At 29.6% G+C, this 16,938-nt stretch overlaps 1 protein-coding gene across 1 annotated transcript in view; it reads right to left on the bottom strand.

Moving 5' to 3' along the window:
* Nucleotides 1–16,938, bottom strand: part of LOC106470289 (zinc finger FYVE domain-containing protein 9-like) — a 59,262-nt gene that overhangs the window by 14,071 nt on the left and 28,253 nt on the right. Inside the window, exons 9-13 of the mRNA XM_022398897.1 lie at nt 13,258–13,326; nt 9,305–9,469; nt 7,194–7,418; nt 2,117–2,199; nt 1,182–1,286 (exon numbers count right to left, since the gene is read on the bottom strand). Coding sequence (XP_022254605.1) covers nt 1,182–1,286; nt 2,117–2,199; nt 7,194–7,418; nt 9,305–9,469; nt 13,258–13,326 — 647 coding nt within the window. The remainder of the gene's footprint in view (nt 1–1,181; nt 1,287–2,116; nt 2,200–7,193; nt 7,419–9,304; nt 9,470–13,257; nt 13,327–16,938) is intronic.

Below are 16,938 nucleotides of genomic sequence, written 5' to 3'. Positions count from 1 at the left end.
CTTTAAAGCAAGGCTTATCATTCATATACTTATCAAGCTTTCCCTTAACTCTTTCAGCACGGGCTCGGACCCTGGGACTGACCTTGTAACCATTTTGTGCTTGTCATAGTTTTCATGCTATAACTTTTAAATTACTAAGTGAATGTTAATGAAATTTGGCAGATTATTAGTAAAACATTACAATGCTTTAATACGCAAAATATAAATTTCACATGCAAAATCTTTATAATGTCCAGATAATTATCAAATGTTTCTTAAGAAAAAACTTTATATTTCATCTGTTATTTTCAGTAATTAATCTCTGTAAGATTCAGTAGATTTGACTGATCTCGCAACCACCATAAAAAATTAGGAAATAAATATAAATTATGCCTCTTTCATTCTAGAATTAACACATATTATAACACAAAAACATAAATGTTTAGACTAAATAGCTTAAATCTCATAACATTATACATTTATATATATTTATTATTTTTATTATATTGACCTTTCAGCCATGCCTGGCTAACAATACAGAAGTTACAATGATGCGGCTCATGTGCACTCATGTTACCACATCAAATAACATAAAACTAACCTTTGGTCTATACAAAGTGACCTGTCTTGGCTGTGTTTTAGTAGATTAGTATATTGTAAAATACAATCACATTTCAATTATTATACATTTTATATGTATATATATTATTGCTATTTTGAAATAAGTTCTTAAACTTATTTTTCTTAAAACATAGAACAGTAAATAAAGAAATAAAGCAAACAAAATAGTTTAGTTTTAGATACATTGTATACAAATACTGGAGAGAGGAAGTTTTAATTTAAATATATATATTGATTCCACATGGGAAAATTTGTAATACATGCAAGACTGGTTTACACAAAACATTGTTCCAACAACACTTGGGCACATTCAGCATTCCAAAGTTTCAGGTTTTTCTTTCAGTGAAACTCATATCTATAAACAAACAATTTTATTGTATCATGACAAAACTTTTATGCTTGTTTTTGTTGAAGTTGAATTGTTTTTCTTTAACTTAAATATAACCAATACAACTCCAACAGTGTAAGGCAAGAAATGTTTAAACACTTTTTATATCTTGTATCTAAAGAATGATGCAGTGTTAGACACAAGTTTTTTCCTGAGAAAACAGATATTTTGGATTCAAATATTCTATTAATACCTGGTCATAGTGGTTTTGTGGGATGTAGATACAAGTTTTTTTGTCTTTGACTTCAGCATGCATCCCAGGAACTGTAGATAACTTGTACTGATAGTTTCGAAAATCCTGTGCAGAGACAAGAGATTACCTTTACCTATTTTAAACTTGTACCACCTCTATAATGTAATTAACCAATTTTCCTATTCATGATACACTCTAATACTAGAAGAAATTACCTTCATATGTAAATAAATGCACAAACAGAGGAAAATCAGCAGTTATTTGTTGTAACACCTAAAGAAAAGAGAGTATAATACAACAGCATTTCCCAACCTTTAATTAAATAATTTTGTAACCCTAGAATGCCAGCATGGTTAGTTTAGTATACAGGTTTAACTTGTATTGGATCACAGTGAAACCACACTGGCATTCTAGGATTAAATGTGGCAACTAAACCAAAAACTAATGGAGGTCATACCCACAGAAAAGAATAATAAAACTTAGGTGTAAATTGGCGAGTAAAAATTGTAAAACACACAAAAGTAATCTGTATAAAGAGGTCCCACATAGCAGTGGAGCTATACAGTCTAACAGATGTATCCTCTGTACACAGTCCTTAGATGTCAAATGCTATTATCGCTATACTCCCACTTACTGTGGAAAATGGCATAATAATTTCTAAATGATCAGGCTTTTAATGCCACGTGTAATACAACAGCAGGAAAATCATAAATTTGTTTTACAATATAAAATATGCTGAATCTTCATACTTAAGGATTCTGATAACTACTAACATTTGGTCCAATATAAGCTATAGAATGTAGTGAATTTGCTGCATTTTCAGGCTTTTTGTTCAATATCATTCCTAGTAGCCTTACCATGATGATTCATTGTACTTACTTCCCTACAATAGCTTTTTTTTATATCATATTTAATTTATTCTATAGTAAACTTACTGCCAAAACATTCATTATGGTGTTGCCTACTTCTCCATAAACTGACTTGCGAAAACGAACACTGATAAGAGGACAAGGATAATCTGAAAAAAATTTTTACATTAAATTACTGCATTCATTCATCATCTTATGCTAGAAGACTTTTCATACAGTGTTTCATTCTTTTATATTCTGATATATATCATCCTGTTTTGCATATCTAATTTGAAGGAGTTTTCAATTACATCATATACTGGCATAAGTAATACCATATTTTAAAATAATGATGCCTGATAAGCTTTAGCTACTTAGATTTAGTTATTTAACTTCACAGACCATTTTTTATGCACTAATACATATTTTTTTCTTTATTATATCATTTTTTCACATAGATGACATGAAGAATCTCCAAATAACATTATCAACAATACACATTTATTCTGAAACTAACGGTGTGATGCAATTATTAACCCTATATGTATCGAATGAGTCAATGTACATCAGACACCATCTTGTGAAAAGGTGTGGGTCCAAAAACTGACTTGATATATCAAGAAACCAAGTATATCATTGACAAAGATTTGCTAATACAATGAACACGCACTTCTCCAAAACTATTCTACTGAATTTATAGCTGATACTGAGCATGTGCTCAAATATCTGACAAAAAGAAAAACCATAAAATTCCTCACCTCTTCATTAGTTATCTTGAAAATTAATGTAGTATGGGTTGAACTTAATACAATCATATAACATTTATAAGAGGAATAATAAGTTGGAAAATATAGAAACTGCAAATAAACAGCTATCACTGAGGAATTTGTAGAGCAGATGGAAATTCTTCTTCCAGTATTCCATACAGCCAAGCTGAATGATATAAAATAGTGAAGGAAGTTCAGAACCAAAAGAGAAATTGAAAGCAAACAAACATACAAACCTGTAAATAAAATTAATTCTTCAATTCAAAATAAAATAATAGCAACTTTTACAGTAGTCAAGATATTTTTTATTATAGTACAATGTATCAAGGCATCATCATGTAAGAGTTACATTATTATTATTTTTAATGCAACTCTTACCTGACAATGGATCTATACTATTGGCTAAAATGTTGTAATTATGAAAATAAGATCTTGCCTATTGTAAAGTTGCTGTTATTATATTTTCAATTAATTATTCAGTTCAGTAGTTTCCTCACTAAACACAAAAAATATTTTTTTTTTACTGAAAAATTTACCACCAGAAAGTGACAAAACTATACAATTTATGAGACATATTAATTATTACTCTCCATGAAAAGTAGCACAAACATCATAAAGTGACAAAATGCTTAGGGTTATATAAGAATTGAATTTCTAAAGTGGGGTAAATTAAGCTTTGGTAATCTGACACAACTTTACTGAATGTTAATTCCTACATTTTTTTTTTTGTTTGCTCATAAAAAACTTTACTAATTAGCAACACCTGATATTTGATGTATATAAAAATGAAAGAAAGTTACATTAACTTAAATAGCTTTACTTTCAGAGAACCTTATCATTTTTTGCTTTTTGTGCTCTTCTCAGTAACTTAGTGTTTGACAAAGACAGAATCTCAGCATATTTCAAAATACAATAGATTATGTTTCACAACTTGATCAGAGGATCAGAATCAAAGAATATTATCATTACATATTATCCTCACCTGAAATTAGAAATTTATATGGAGAGAACCCATATATATTTGTAAACAACATAAAAAATACATTGTGGGGTTTTAAAAACAAGTTTTTTCTTATTATCTGGAAGAGTTTAAGAAATTAACAAATTAACATAAACCTGTTGATTCTTTAATAATACACATTTTTTAAAATCCAGTTTAGTGTAATCTAGTGGCAATGCTGTAGAAACATTGCTAACACATTTACTATGTGCATGAAGGAACATTAGCCAATAGGTGAAGATTTACCTCAAAATCAAAACACTGTTTTTAGAAGTAATTAGCTTAACACAAATATAATGATACTCCCGATGGTTTATAAATGCTAGGATTTAATTCTTAGATTTTTAGTGCTTTCATATTTTTTTCTCTGTATTCAGTACTTTAATATTTTTGAAGTTTATTTTGTGTTGTTTTTCAGTCATATGTTCATTTATGTTCGACTGTTCTTGTTTTTCATGTTCCTTACTTCTGGTCATTATTTTCCTGTCTGTTTCTTATATATAGAAACTTCTGTAGTCTAAACATTCTATTTTATACACCGTACCATTGCCACATTTTTCCTTATTATATAACTTCAGTAGAAAACTTTTAATATTAGTTCCTGGTTTAGTTACAATTTTTGTTTTCATATTTGTGTTTTTTACTTAATTCGTACCATAATATAATTAATTATTCACTAATAACACCTACAAATGGAATTGATCCATAAATACCTTTCTTCTCTTGCTCTTCTTGGGTGTTTTGGTTTGTTATCTTGTTGTTCTTAAACACATTTATTTCTTGTTGGTTATGTCATCAATTATGCTTATAGTGCACTCATTTTTTGTGTACCCTGTTGTTTTTAATTTCATTTTTTAAAGTTTTCATTGGTACACAATGCTGTTATTATACATCTTTTAATGTTCCTGTTTTTAATTTTTAACACAAATGAAAAAAACAGTTTATATCAGTTCCATTGTGAGTCTTCTTCTGATGAATGTTTAAACTGAGAGTTTCATGTTTACATTTAGGAATTCATACAACCATTTTCCTGTTTATGTATCATGAATTTTATGTTGTTTGTTAATGTGTTCAAAAACATTTTTTTTTCTTTAATGTCACATCATCAACATATCTCAACCAGATGTAAGAAACTTGACAAATGAAGAGTCAAATGTAAATGAACATACGACTGAAAAAAAACAACAAAAAATTAACTTCAAAAATTTTAAAGTACTGAATATAGGAGAAAAAATCTAAACAAAAGAAACAATCTGGAAGCACGAAGAATCAAAGAATTAAAACCTAACATTAATAAAACATCAGGAGCTAGTATCAAAAACTGAATTTTTTTAATGGATTTATTTGCAATTTGAATGTATTTGTACCTTAAATGTTGTACAGAAATAAATCTAATATCCCACAAATAATTATTTCAAAAATTCATATCATAAGTAAGTTAAAAAGCAAATAATAAAACTTAACCTACCAACTAATATAGATAATTTACTATACTGTTCTACCTATGTATATTCAAGGTCATAAAACAAAACCTTATGGTGTTAAGAATGCTCCAAATCATCACTGAATATCCTCACCATTGACAATATTTTTAACAATGGTCCTAATAATATCTCACGAGGTTCAGTCAGCTTAGGAGATTTAAGTTAGTCCTAAATTCAAATACTAAGCTAAAAATTCAAAATAATTATAATAAATAAACAAATGAATGAAACTGACAATGGAAGGTAAATTACAGGTGATACATGAACATTTTTATTAATCTTCATATTTAGTACAACAGAAACTCAGTAGAAATGCTTGAGTTCAGCAAACAGTTAATATTTTGTGTCCCCCTTTTGCTTTAATAACTGCAGACAGTCTTTCAGGCATTGTTGCAACATATATAATCAAAGTGGCCTTTGGGATTTTCCTCCAAATGTCTCTAATACACTCCCATAAAGTTTCTTTGGAAATAACTTTTGATTTGTCAAGTTTTGATCTATCAAATCCCAATGAACAGACACACCCCAATGAAAGAATATACCATTCCAAGCTTTTACTTGTTATTAAACAAATGTTTAAACAACTCTATTCAATTATGTACCAGCTGCCTAGTGTCAGCTAACAATACAAAGAATTAAATTGTGGCAAAATTCTACAAGTTCTTCAAATACCTATAGTGTTAAACGCTGTTTTTATCAAGGTTTATTTGTGGAGTGCTATTAAATTTATTTCTTCTAGCATATACCGGTACCATATGCAAGCTTCTTTCTATATAGTTAAGACACTGCATGGGGTACCATGACAGTTATTTCAGACCCTAAGTTTGATCAGTATGTTCATTCAAGCAGAACCCTAATGACATGCCCTTGGTACAAGTTTATGGGAATTCTAAAGAATGATAAGTACTCTCACTGTAGCTCATTCAGTTGTCAACAGGGATCAATGAAGCATTTCCATAGTATTGAAATTTACATTTTGTAATGGCATGGAAGGATTAGCCCACAAAATGGAAAGAATGACAAAATATATACATGTTATTAAACTTGTGAATTTCTTGTCCCAGTCATCAAATAGTGAACACTGACAAAAATAGGTAATTTCATATACACAGTTTCTGTGTGTGAAAAAACTTTGCTCCAACAAATCAGTACCATTTACTAGGTTTACTCAAAAATTCCTTGAGGACATGTTGGAAGAATAATTAGTACTAACTAAGTTATGTTTTCTTTTTAGAAACGAATTGCAATGAACTAGTTGAGAGATACAGAATTATTGTAATTAACGACATTACTGATTCTTTCCACACTAGTGAGAAGTTTTAATTTAACTGTGTTTGGAGTATTCTCCTTTATGAGAAATGACCTTATCATATTGTTTACATGTTAAGTTTTTTTATGTAAAGATTCAGGAAGATTCTTATGTTGGAATACTGTAGTCATGATACTCCTGCAATAACTAGATGGTAATTGTATAAAAATACATGCTTTAGAAAAATTAACTAATCAGCTTTCACAATTGAAAATACATACATCTTAAAAAAGTTTAATACTTTGGTCAGCTTCTGCTAAATAAAGAAATAAATCTTACACAAAACATGAACACAAAAAAAAACACCAAAAGTTGTTTGGAGTGCATTTTTGTTTTTCATTAGTTTTATCTAGTTACAGAGAAATATTACAAACTAATCCTGACAACAAATCCTCTCTTTTAATATTATAAACTGAGGATTAGTCTTTGCAAGTTATGCAGAACAGTTATCACACAAGATTGGGAACTTCTAGACAAACAGTAGTTTTTAAGTACTATAAATAATAATAATAAAACAAAAAAGCAATGTATTGAAGTATGTACTTGCTATTTAGTCAAAAATAAGGATTATGTTACCCTAAAAGACTTGAAATTATTAACATACAACGATATTCATATCCGAGTCTCAGCATCAAGCGAAGAGGGAAAACCTTTGCCCATGGAACTTCCCATTTCTGTATAAGAACTGCCACAAGGAAAGGAGGAGATGGAAGCACTAATTTTCCTAAACATTGGAATGTAGGCCTAACAAACAAGAAACCACTATGATCACGGCTTCCCAGCATTCCTTCAGGGAATAATACATGTCCCAAGTCAGAGACTGTGGTACCTGTAGAAAGATATATAATTTGATACTACCACCAAGTATAAAGGTCAGATATTTTGTTCAGATACGTATGTATCTAATTAGATAGTAGTCAGGGTGCAGTATCTAACACACTTAACTCTAATACACTGGAACATGCACAAAAACAAGTAGTAGATGTAATCACCACAAGTAACTATGCTATTTCTCACACTACAGTGTAACTGGACAAGTCTTATTTTAAAACTAGTGAGTATTGAAATTTTAAAGCAGGATGTACGATGACAGTACTAAATTTATTATGTTTGTTTTCTTAAACAGTGCTGCTCAGTTACAACACAGGTTTCGGGGGAAGCACAGCAACCCACAGTATAACCAAGGAAATAGTCATATTACCAAATACAGTATGTATATACAACTTTTAAAATTTTCTTTAATTGCTACAAAAAACAAATATGTACTGACATCAATATAAGGTCATTACATGGAATGTACTTAGTTGAATCATTTCTTTAAAAGTCTTGTCCAATTTGTCCAAGAACAAATGTAGCCTTCCTTTTTCTACTATCCATCCACATATCATACCATTAAGGATACTCCAATTTCCTTTTAATTTGCATTTTTGAAACCCCACTTTTTTATTATTTCAATAATTTAGTTTTTCTTTAATGGTGTACAAATTTCTCTCATTTTTATTCCACATTACCCATGAAAAAAATAATATAATAATACAGAACCATTCTACATCTGTAAATCTTGCACACTAAAGACTGAACTAGCAAAAGGTTCTTTACTGGGCAAGTCCAATGTAGAAAGTAGGGAGACGAAGGAAGACACAATATATTTGAATCTGTGATACAAGTGAAAGTGTTACAAGCAGGGAGCAATGTTACTAGTATAAGTTTCTTTATAAAGCCAGATTCATCTCCATTTTGAACCTAACATTTGAACATGATCTTTCTATATATTTATAAAATTTAATAAATAAACAAAGTAGTTTCATGTCAGTTGAAATCGATGGTATACACTACAAATAATTCAATCAAAATTTTAGTGGAAAATGATACAAGGCAAATATCGAATTTGGTCGATTGTGAACGTGAAAATTGATGTAGAATTTATACAATTAAAGTTTTCTTGCAATCATTCTGATCTATGTGTACAAAAAATATGCTTGAATATTGAACATACAAGTATATTTGATAGCTATTATGTTTTTAAGCACCAGCTGACTTAAGCAAGCTTCAGATCAACAGTGTTAAGACTTCTTTCTAAAATGTTTCTATGCTAGTACATGTTTTATTTAGTTAGTTACAGTTTGAATGTTTCTTCCTGAAAAATTATTACTTTAATTACAAATGTGGTAAAATTTGAACAAGTATAGTCATAGATCTAGAAAACTAAGGTGTTATGATGAAAATTGGTTTCTATCATTCATTAATCTAGAGATCTATGGAATTATAATTAAAACTGGTTATCACTATGTAATATAGAAATCTATGGAGTTATGATGTAAACTGGTTGTTATCATTACGTAATCTAGAAATTTATGAAGTTGTAATGAAAACTGGCTGCTGTCATTAATTAATCTAGAAATCTATAGTAGCCATCATTAAGTAGATGCTTGCAATCATATATTTCTAAGTTACTTTGCACATTTACCAGCATTAACTTTGTCAGTTAATGAAAAATTATATGTGGCTTAAATTTCTACGATACTCTGCTTGTAGTTTAGTAGCCACACCATGAATAATGGACTGAAAAACATCCAAAGTTCAGATGCTTTTAAAATGAGTAAAAATTCAACAATAGTGTTATTGTTAAACAGTAACCCAGGGGTAAAAATTAGTGTTAAGTTAATATCCTATGATACAGAAAGAATGTGCACATTGCAAGATATATTTACTTACCACTAGAAGCATTATCATAAACAGTAGTGAAGAGACGGAAAATGTCTTTTGGTACCATCTGGTCACTGGAATGTTTTTCTAGAATAACAACTATCTCATCCTGGCCAACAGAGCACATACCACGACTTGTGAAACACCAACATTCCTTTCCATAACAGCATCCCACTAAAACCAAATCAAATGTAGAACATAACACATAATAAAAAAATTATAAATTTAGGTTAAACAAATTAAAAGTGGTTTCTAATATTCACAATAATAATAGCAAAAAATATTTTGCAATGTTTATATTAACTGCAAGATTTCATTTAAGGTATATGCAAGTTCAATTACACTGGGGAATAAAAAAATATTTTTTCTTTGCTACTAGAAAAAATGCAACTGTTTCTGAGTAATTTGACGATGCTGATTCTAAACATCATGTTGAAAATTACTGATCACCTCTAGTTTTGGAGTTATGATAGATATATTTAAAATATTCTTATATATATCCTGAAAATAGCAACTTTTTCTTTGTATTTATTCATTAAAAATTGCATTTAAGAATGTATAATCTGCATGCTTTGATAAGTTTCTTATGACAATGAGTTGATAAAAGTTTTCCATTCTTGAGAATGATGTTCAGTATCTAATTCTTCTATTAGTACATCAACATTTGTACAGAAACACAACGAATCTTGCATGCCGTAGTGAGAAGCAAGACTTTGATGCCGACTTCAATAAATTGAAACTCTGTTTGTGGAGCTAATAAATTCCATTATTGTAAATGAGAGCCAAAAAGTTTCCCATACTGCTTTGATAGAGACAAATCATGAATCAGATTACTTAGCTCTACTTGTGTAATCAAATGAGGCAGTTTATGTTCATGTGCCACAGGAACAGAATGACTAGATGAAGATGATTCATTGTCTTTTTTGCAGGATAACTCTTCTATTTCCCAATTTGCTGGTGGATGTGGCACTGGAAGACCATCCCCATGAGGTACTAGTTTCATTGCATATGCAATATCTGGATATTTGAGATAATGTTTAGTTTTGCCTGAATATCCAGAAACATTACTCATGCAAAAATAACAGTCAGTTAGATGATCTTTGGACTCATGCCATATCATGGGAACTGCAAATGGCATACTTTATCTCTTCTAGTTCAGCCATTGTGTTAAGCCAGATGTGCAAACTATATAACACATATGCATATGTGGAGCCCAATGTTTTCTTGGTCACCAATTTTACATCCAAAATGGTGGTAGTAAGCTATCTTTACCTTGTGTGTGATGTTTTTACTTTGTGAAACTGTATGGGTGATTTTTACACTTTTGGACTTTACTTAAACTGGAGGCAGCCAACATTTCAAATTATTTTCTAAAAAATATAAAAGAATTTATGTTTACAGAACTAGAATTTAAAAGATTTTAAAAATAAAGTTTTACAGAATTTGATTATATCACAGGTATGATGTGAGGAAGATCGGACTTTGTTTTGATTGTGTACAGAGTGAGGTGAAGTGACCAACTAAGTTGATTGCATGGTATTTCACATAGTGCAGATAAAATATTGAGATTTACAATAACTCAAAATCTAGGTGATGGACGAATTCCGACTACATTTTTGAAATCAGCATCATCAAATTATCCTGAATCATTGGAGATTTTTCTGTGAACTTACAAATTTTTTACTGTCTGAGTGAAAGGTGATTTTCATGCAAAGAATAAAAAAATATACATCTCTTCATCTTAGAGTTTTTACACTTCATTTCCCAAACCTCTAGGTCCTCATAAATGAATATCAAATTTGATTTCAAACTTTATACTTTATATCTTATCTTCTCTACCCTAACAGTAACTGTAGTGAAATCATCAACATGGAGTAAAATGAAAAGTTAAAAAATATGAAATAAAGTCAAATTCTTTATTTTTTCCTAGAATGAGTACAGATTGTAGTAGACAATTATAATTATTTATCCTAACAGGTTCAGGTCTCAAACCTTTTCAAAACAATTTAATTTAATGTTATTGTTTTACTGTTTGAAGTACGTCTAACTAGAGTAGCAAAGGTACACCATTTCACACGGCAAGAGCTTAGCATAAACAAATTATTAAGTTACATCATGCAATGGCAGCCAACATGTGTTCTTTGAAGAGAGGTCACAATAAATTTTTTTTTCATTTAAGTTTTCTTGTCTAATCTAATATCTTTTTATTTTTACATATTAGTTACTTTTGTTAAACAATACATAACAATTAAAAGATATACATAAAAAAAACAAGAACGTCAACACTTACTTTAGCCTTGAGGCCTTTTGCACTTAGGTGCAGAGCTTTGCAAACCTAGTTTGTTTTATGTAGGTTGTCCAAAAATTAATTTATGTACCTTATATACATGTATTTTAGATAAAAATATATCACAATAGTAAAAAATAAAAAGTTTATCTTTAACTTATTGTGCTACAAGCAATACTTGCACAATGTTGTTTACTATCTCAAAATTATGCTTAGCTGCAACTTATGCAAAGTTGAAAGCATTTGCTACTTCTGCGGAATGACTGGCTGTAACTGTGTATCATATAAACAAATTGTGGACTCTATTATGAGCTTTTTATCACTGTGGGGTAGATTATATTGAGTATCATGCTCTCTGACTTTTAAAGATTACATTAACTTCATAGTTTGAGATTACTCACGAACTTCTTAACAGCAGAGGATGCTACTCTGAATTTGCACAGTAGTTAAAATGGTTAATAATATTTTGGCTTTAATATGCATCATCTATCTATATAATACATTTGTTCATGTGTCTGTTATGGTGCACGTTATCATGACAGACAAAAACTGAGGATTACTAGAATAATAGAAGATAATTCTAATCACAGATACCAAAATTTTGTCATACTAGAATTTTGCTGTCAGTATGCCTTTTAAGGATGCACAGCAAGAATTTTACCCAGAAAAACAGTGCAAGTGCTTGCCTGCACCAGAGAGCTGGAAAATTCAAGCAACAAATCACTACAACTGATCTATGAATGAAGGAATAACAAAAAAATGGTGGATGTATATATTCTTTATCAACCATTTAGTACAATAACATTAAAAGCGTGAAGTTTTCAAAAAGGTCTGATGCAAAGTCCTAGAATAACATTATAAATTTATTTATAAATAGTATTAATTACAGTATAATTTAGTTCTATCTAAGCTAATGTCAAAAGCGAAAATTTATCTCATTATTGAACTTAGGCCTAACATTAGTTAGGATTTTTTTACTAAGAACTCTGATAGGTCAGAGTGCAAGGTGATGTTCATGTAAAGAATAAAAGTACTTTTGTCCATCATACAGTTTGTATATTACATTTGCGTAACCTCTACAAACTCTAAGATGCATATCTACAGTTTTGTTCAGTATTCCTGTATATTGTATCTGTTGTTTACTCTACCTTACCAAGAACTGTCACTAAATCAGTAATGTAGGGTAAAATGAATAGTTGATAACTCTGACTTCAAATATATAATACCATGTTGAATGACATTCTGTAAAAGGTCATAGAATGCACATTTAAACCTGCACCTATGCACGTAGGATTAATTTACATTTAACTAAAATCTAATAAAAGCATTCTCCAATGTATACAATTATAATTCACACTTTTCTAATCCAGAAAATATGCAAAGTTGATTTGACATTTGTCAAAACTGTACATAAACATGTTATTAACATCAAATTTTAACTTGAAAAAATATATTATAGGGTAAGCATACATTTATATACAAGGTGATGTAACATAATCCAAATAATACACTACACTAAACCATGTCACATTTGTCTTAAACTTTTTATAGTATCATTAGTCATGAAGTCATAAAATAAAGATGAATAAAAAAAAAACAAAAAACACATACAACAATTATTTCATAAGATTAAAGATTTATTCAAAATAAGTATGAAACAGAAGATAATACTTACATGTGACTAACTTGCATAGGACATGCAAATTCTTAGTCAATCCAAACACGATAGGACAAGCAGTATCATCTAAAAACATTATGTTGAATGAAACTAAATAAAATACTCAAGGTTTCCATCAATGAAGTGATGAGATTAGAAACATATGCACTCTACTTAATGAGAAACTAGTAAAAACAAAAAATACAATAAACAGTTCAAAGTTTCTTATTCACACATTCATTGGTGAAGAAAAGATGCACATCATCTTATAATTAACATGTTTGGCTAAAGTGCCTGCTAATTTTTTACCAACTGATCTAGTGTAATTACATCATTCTACCTGTTGTTAATACAGTGAATGTAGATCATAGAGTAAAACACTTCTCATTTAAAAAATGACAATGTGATATTTCCAATAATACTTTAATTCAATAATCACACCAACATATCATCTCAAAGAAATAAATATTAAGTCTAATTTGGCAGCTACTATTACAGAGTAATTTTTTCCCAAGACACTTTGCTAGTAATATTTCTCACATTTTCACAACAATATATGAATTATACAATTATAAAATAAAACAGATTCTGAATGTTTTTTTTATGTTTCATTTTTATAATAACAGTAACCAGCTGTACTCCTAAACACCATGGACTTAATAGCTGAGCTTATGAGAAACTATTATATTACAAGAGCACAATCTCTTTATTAAATGACAAAATGTTGTCTTTAAGTAAATGTATAGCTAGGTCATATAATGTGCAGCAAAATTAAAAACATAATTCCTAACACTACTGTCAGATGTAGCCAGACGGGAGGGGGGGGGGGGATTCACATTTATTAAATTTAAGCATTTTTGTTGTGGTTTCATTTTAAAAAGTAAAATCATGTATAATTCTAATCTTACCTCTAGATACACTCAGCTGTATAATACCATCTAATATACTTTAAGAACAGATCTCAAAGTTAGAGTATGGAGAACAATACTCATTTGGATTATGGAAGAATATGACAACAATTTACACATGATCATGTGTAAAAGAGGTTTAACAAAAGCAGTTACTGATGATGACAATGGGGACTTCAAATGCACTATACTTCAGTTCCGTTTTGGTTGGCAGATGGATTGCCAACCAGTATGAAATGGGCAACCTTTTTAAAAAAGTCTCAGACAATTTAAATTTGTAGCTAAGAATCTAGCAATAATTTACTTCTTTTCAAATACAAATAACAACAACCACAAGTAATAAGGATTGGGTAAGAGCCATACCATAAAAAAAAGTTAGAGGCAGAGCTGGAATATTTTATTATAAACATATAACAGAAGGATGTCCAAAGCATATTGTGCTAAATAAATCACAACAATTACCTCCAACATGAGCATTTAATAGGGTAACCTCAACCAGAACCAAGATTTGGGCACTACTGTAATAGAAAATAAAAAGTAAAAAAATTGGCTAAACTGTGCTTATAAGAAGATCCATACACATGTACAGGGGATAAAACTTCCCCAATGTTTTTTTATCAAAACCATCTAAAATTAGTATCTTCCTAACCAAACAATTAAAAATTACATTGAAATAATTGGAAAAAAGACTGGTGGACAATAACAGCATAAGGCATAGAGCTGGACTCGTGTTTAGATACCTGTGACTTACCAAATAATGACAAAATTCTGAAAATGAAGAAATGATACTGAGAATCACAAGGTTTAAGCTGGTTTAACATATGGATGGTATCTCTCTCAAGTTTTAAGACAGTAGTCCAGTTAGGTGGAAGATAATAGAAAAGACAGGATTTTGCTTGAAGAGAAATCCACATGATCAGTGTGTGTGTGTGTGTGTGTTAACAAACTAAAAAAAAATGTGAATGAGTGATGGCAACTGGAACAATGAAAAGAATGACAAAAAAACAGTGTAGATAAAGTGGAAAGCTAACAAATTCAAACTACTCAAATCCTGATTAAGTGAAAAACAAACTTGAAAAAAATAAAATATTAGGACTCGTCCAAAGAAAACCGAAATAAGTAAATAAATAAATTGTTAAAGTTTTTACAGATAATGATAAAAGCTATATAAACATAAAACAAAAGAAGAAATCTATTAAAAATTCTAATTAAAGTAAAATTACCAAGAATAATACTTTGTTAAGAACATTTTGTAATACTTCCTAAAAATAAGTGTTAAGTATTCTAAATTTGGGTGCTACTAAAGATCGTTATTGCTTTTGTTATGTACAAACTATAGTGCATATTTTATAGCACCCTATCCTTCCTGCACAAAAGATTCAAGAGGTTCAATATGCAAGTTGATCAGATAGGATCAGAACTCATTAAATCTCATACGAATACAAACATACATCAAAATAACTTTTCTAAAGAAACTGATTTCACAAAATAAAAAAGCAGAAGGAGTTAATTTTAAATTGTTGTTTATTTTTACTGAATATCATTTGGAAGATTTTCAGAATTAATGAAAAACAAAACTAAGATTCCAGCATATGGAACAGAACAATTATAAGAGACCAGTAGTATGAGTTTTCTAATAATTCTTTTGTTCTTATTTTTCATGGAATTTCCAGTTAAGTTTAATGTAAAAAAAACCTATTCTAGCTTTATGCAAAATGAAAAAAAGTATAAGGTGGTCTTTTCCAAATCACTTTGAAACTTCAAGCAAAATCAAAACATTATCCAAAACTTTTTAAATACAGCTAAAAACTTTGAACTATTTGTAAGTGTTGTCTTTACACTTTAGTTTTTCACTGTTTTAATGTCGTTATCAAATCTAAACACTAGGGTAACTGAGAAAAAGTAGGTAAACATAATTATTTCAATAAAATGGGCTTTTGGCAAAGTAAGTCATTTAAATGAGATTAACTTGTTTGCATTCTGTGTTGTTTCAGACAGTCTGAACTAAATTAAGCTCAAGTAAATTGAATTAAGTTTAGTGAAAAACAAAATTAATCTTATGTAGATGTTAATAAACTTCTAACACGTCTCAAGCCTCAGTGGTCTACATAAAGATACATGTATGTAAGCAACTATACTGTTACTTGCCTACTAGGTATTGATGCATTAAAAACTATTAGTCTTTCAGCATTAATACAACATAGATGTTGTGATAAGATACACAAAAAAACCATTATTTTTATTGCCACATATGAGACAGAAGACCACTCATAACACAAATGCCAGTTACATAGGAAAGCTATTTTATACATATTTTGAGGTCACAAATGGCAACTTTAAAGAACTGCAGTGTTCAAGACTTACAATAATATATGCTTCTACAGCATTATTCTTTATAATTAGTTTCATTTATAATAATAAACAGGTGTGTCTATGTGTGTTTGACTGCCATAGCTCCAAGAGGAAAGAACCTAGAAACCTGAAATTTTGCACCCATACTAAGTGGACCCTGAGTGTGTGCACCTGGGTATTACTTATCTCATCCACGCATGTGTGTAGCATGCACATCTTTTTAATGAGGTAAACTACCAAAAAAACACATAAAAAAGAACTGGTTCCTTATATAACAACTTATAATATATATAGAAAAGCCATTGCATTTTGGTAACAATGCATTCCAACAGTGGCTTATGCCATGTCGATTAGCAACAAAAGTATAACCTAACACTGTTGTTAGTCTATGTACTGAAAGTATAAAAAAATGTATAAACTACAAAATTGAAAAAATATT

Source organism: Limulus polyphemus, unplaced genomic scaffold (assembly GCF_000517525.1).
Source record: "Limulus polyphemus unplaced genomic scaffold, Limulus_polyphemus-2.1.2 Scaffold3925, whole genome shotgun sequence".
Lineage (NCBI taxonomy): Eukaryota > Metazoa > Arthropoda > Merostomata > Xiphosura > Limulidae > Limulus > Limulus polyphemus.
Note: the sequence above shows the minus strand (reverse complement) of the source record. Positions and strands in the feature narration are given on the sequence as shown.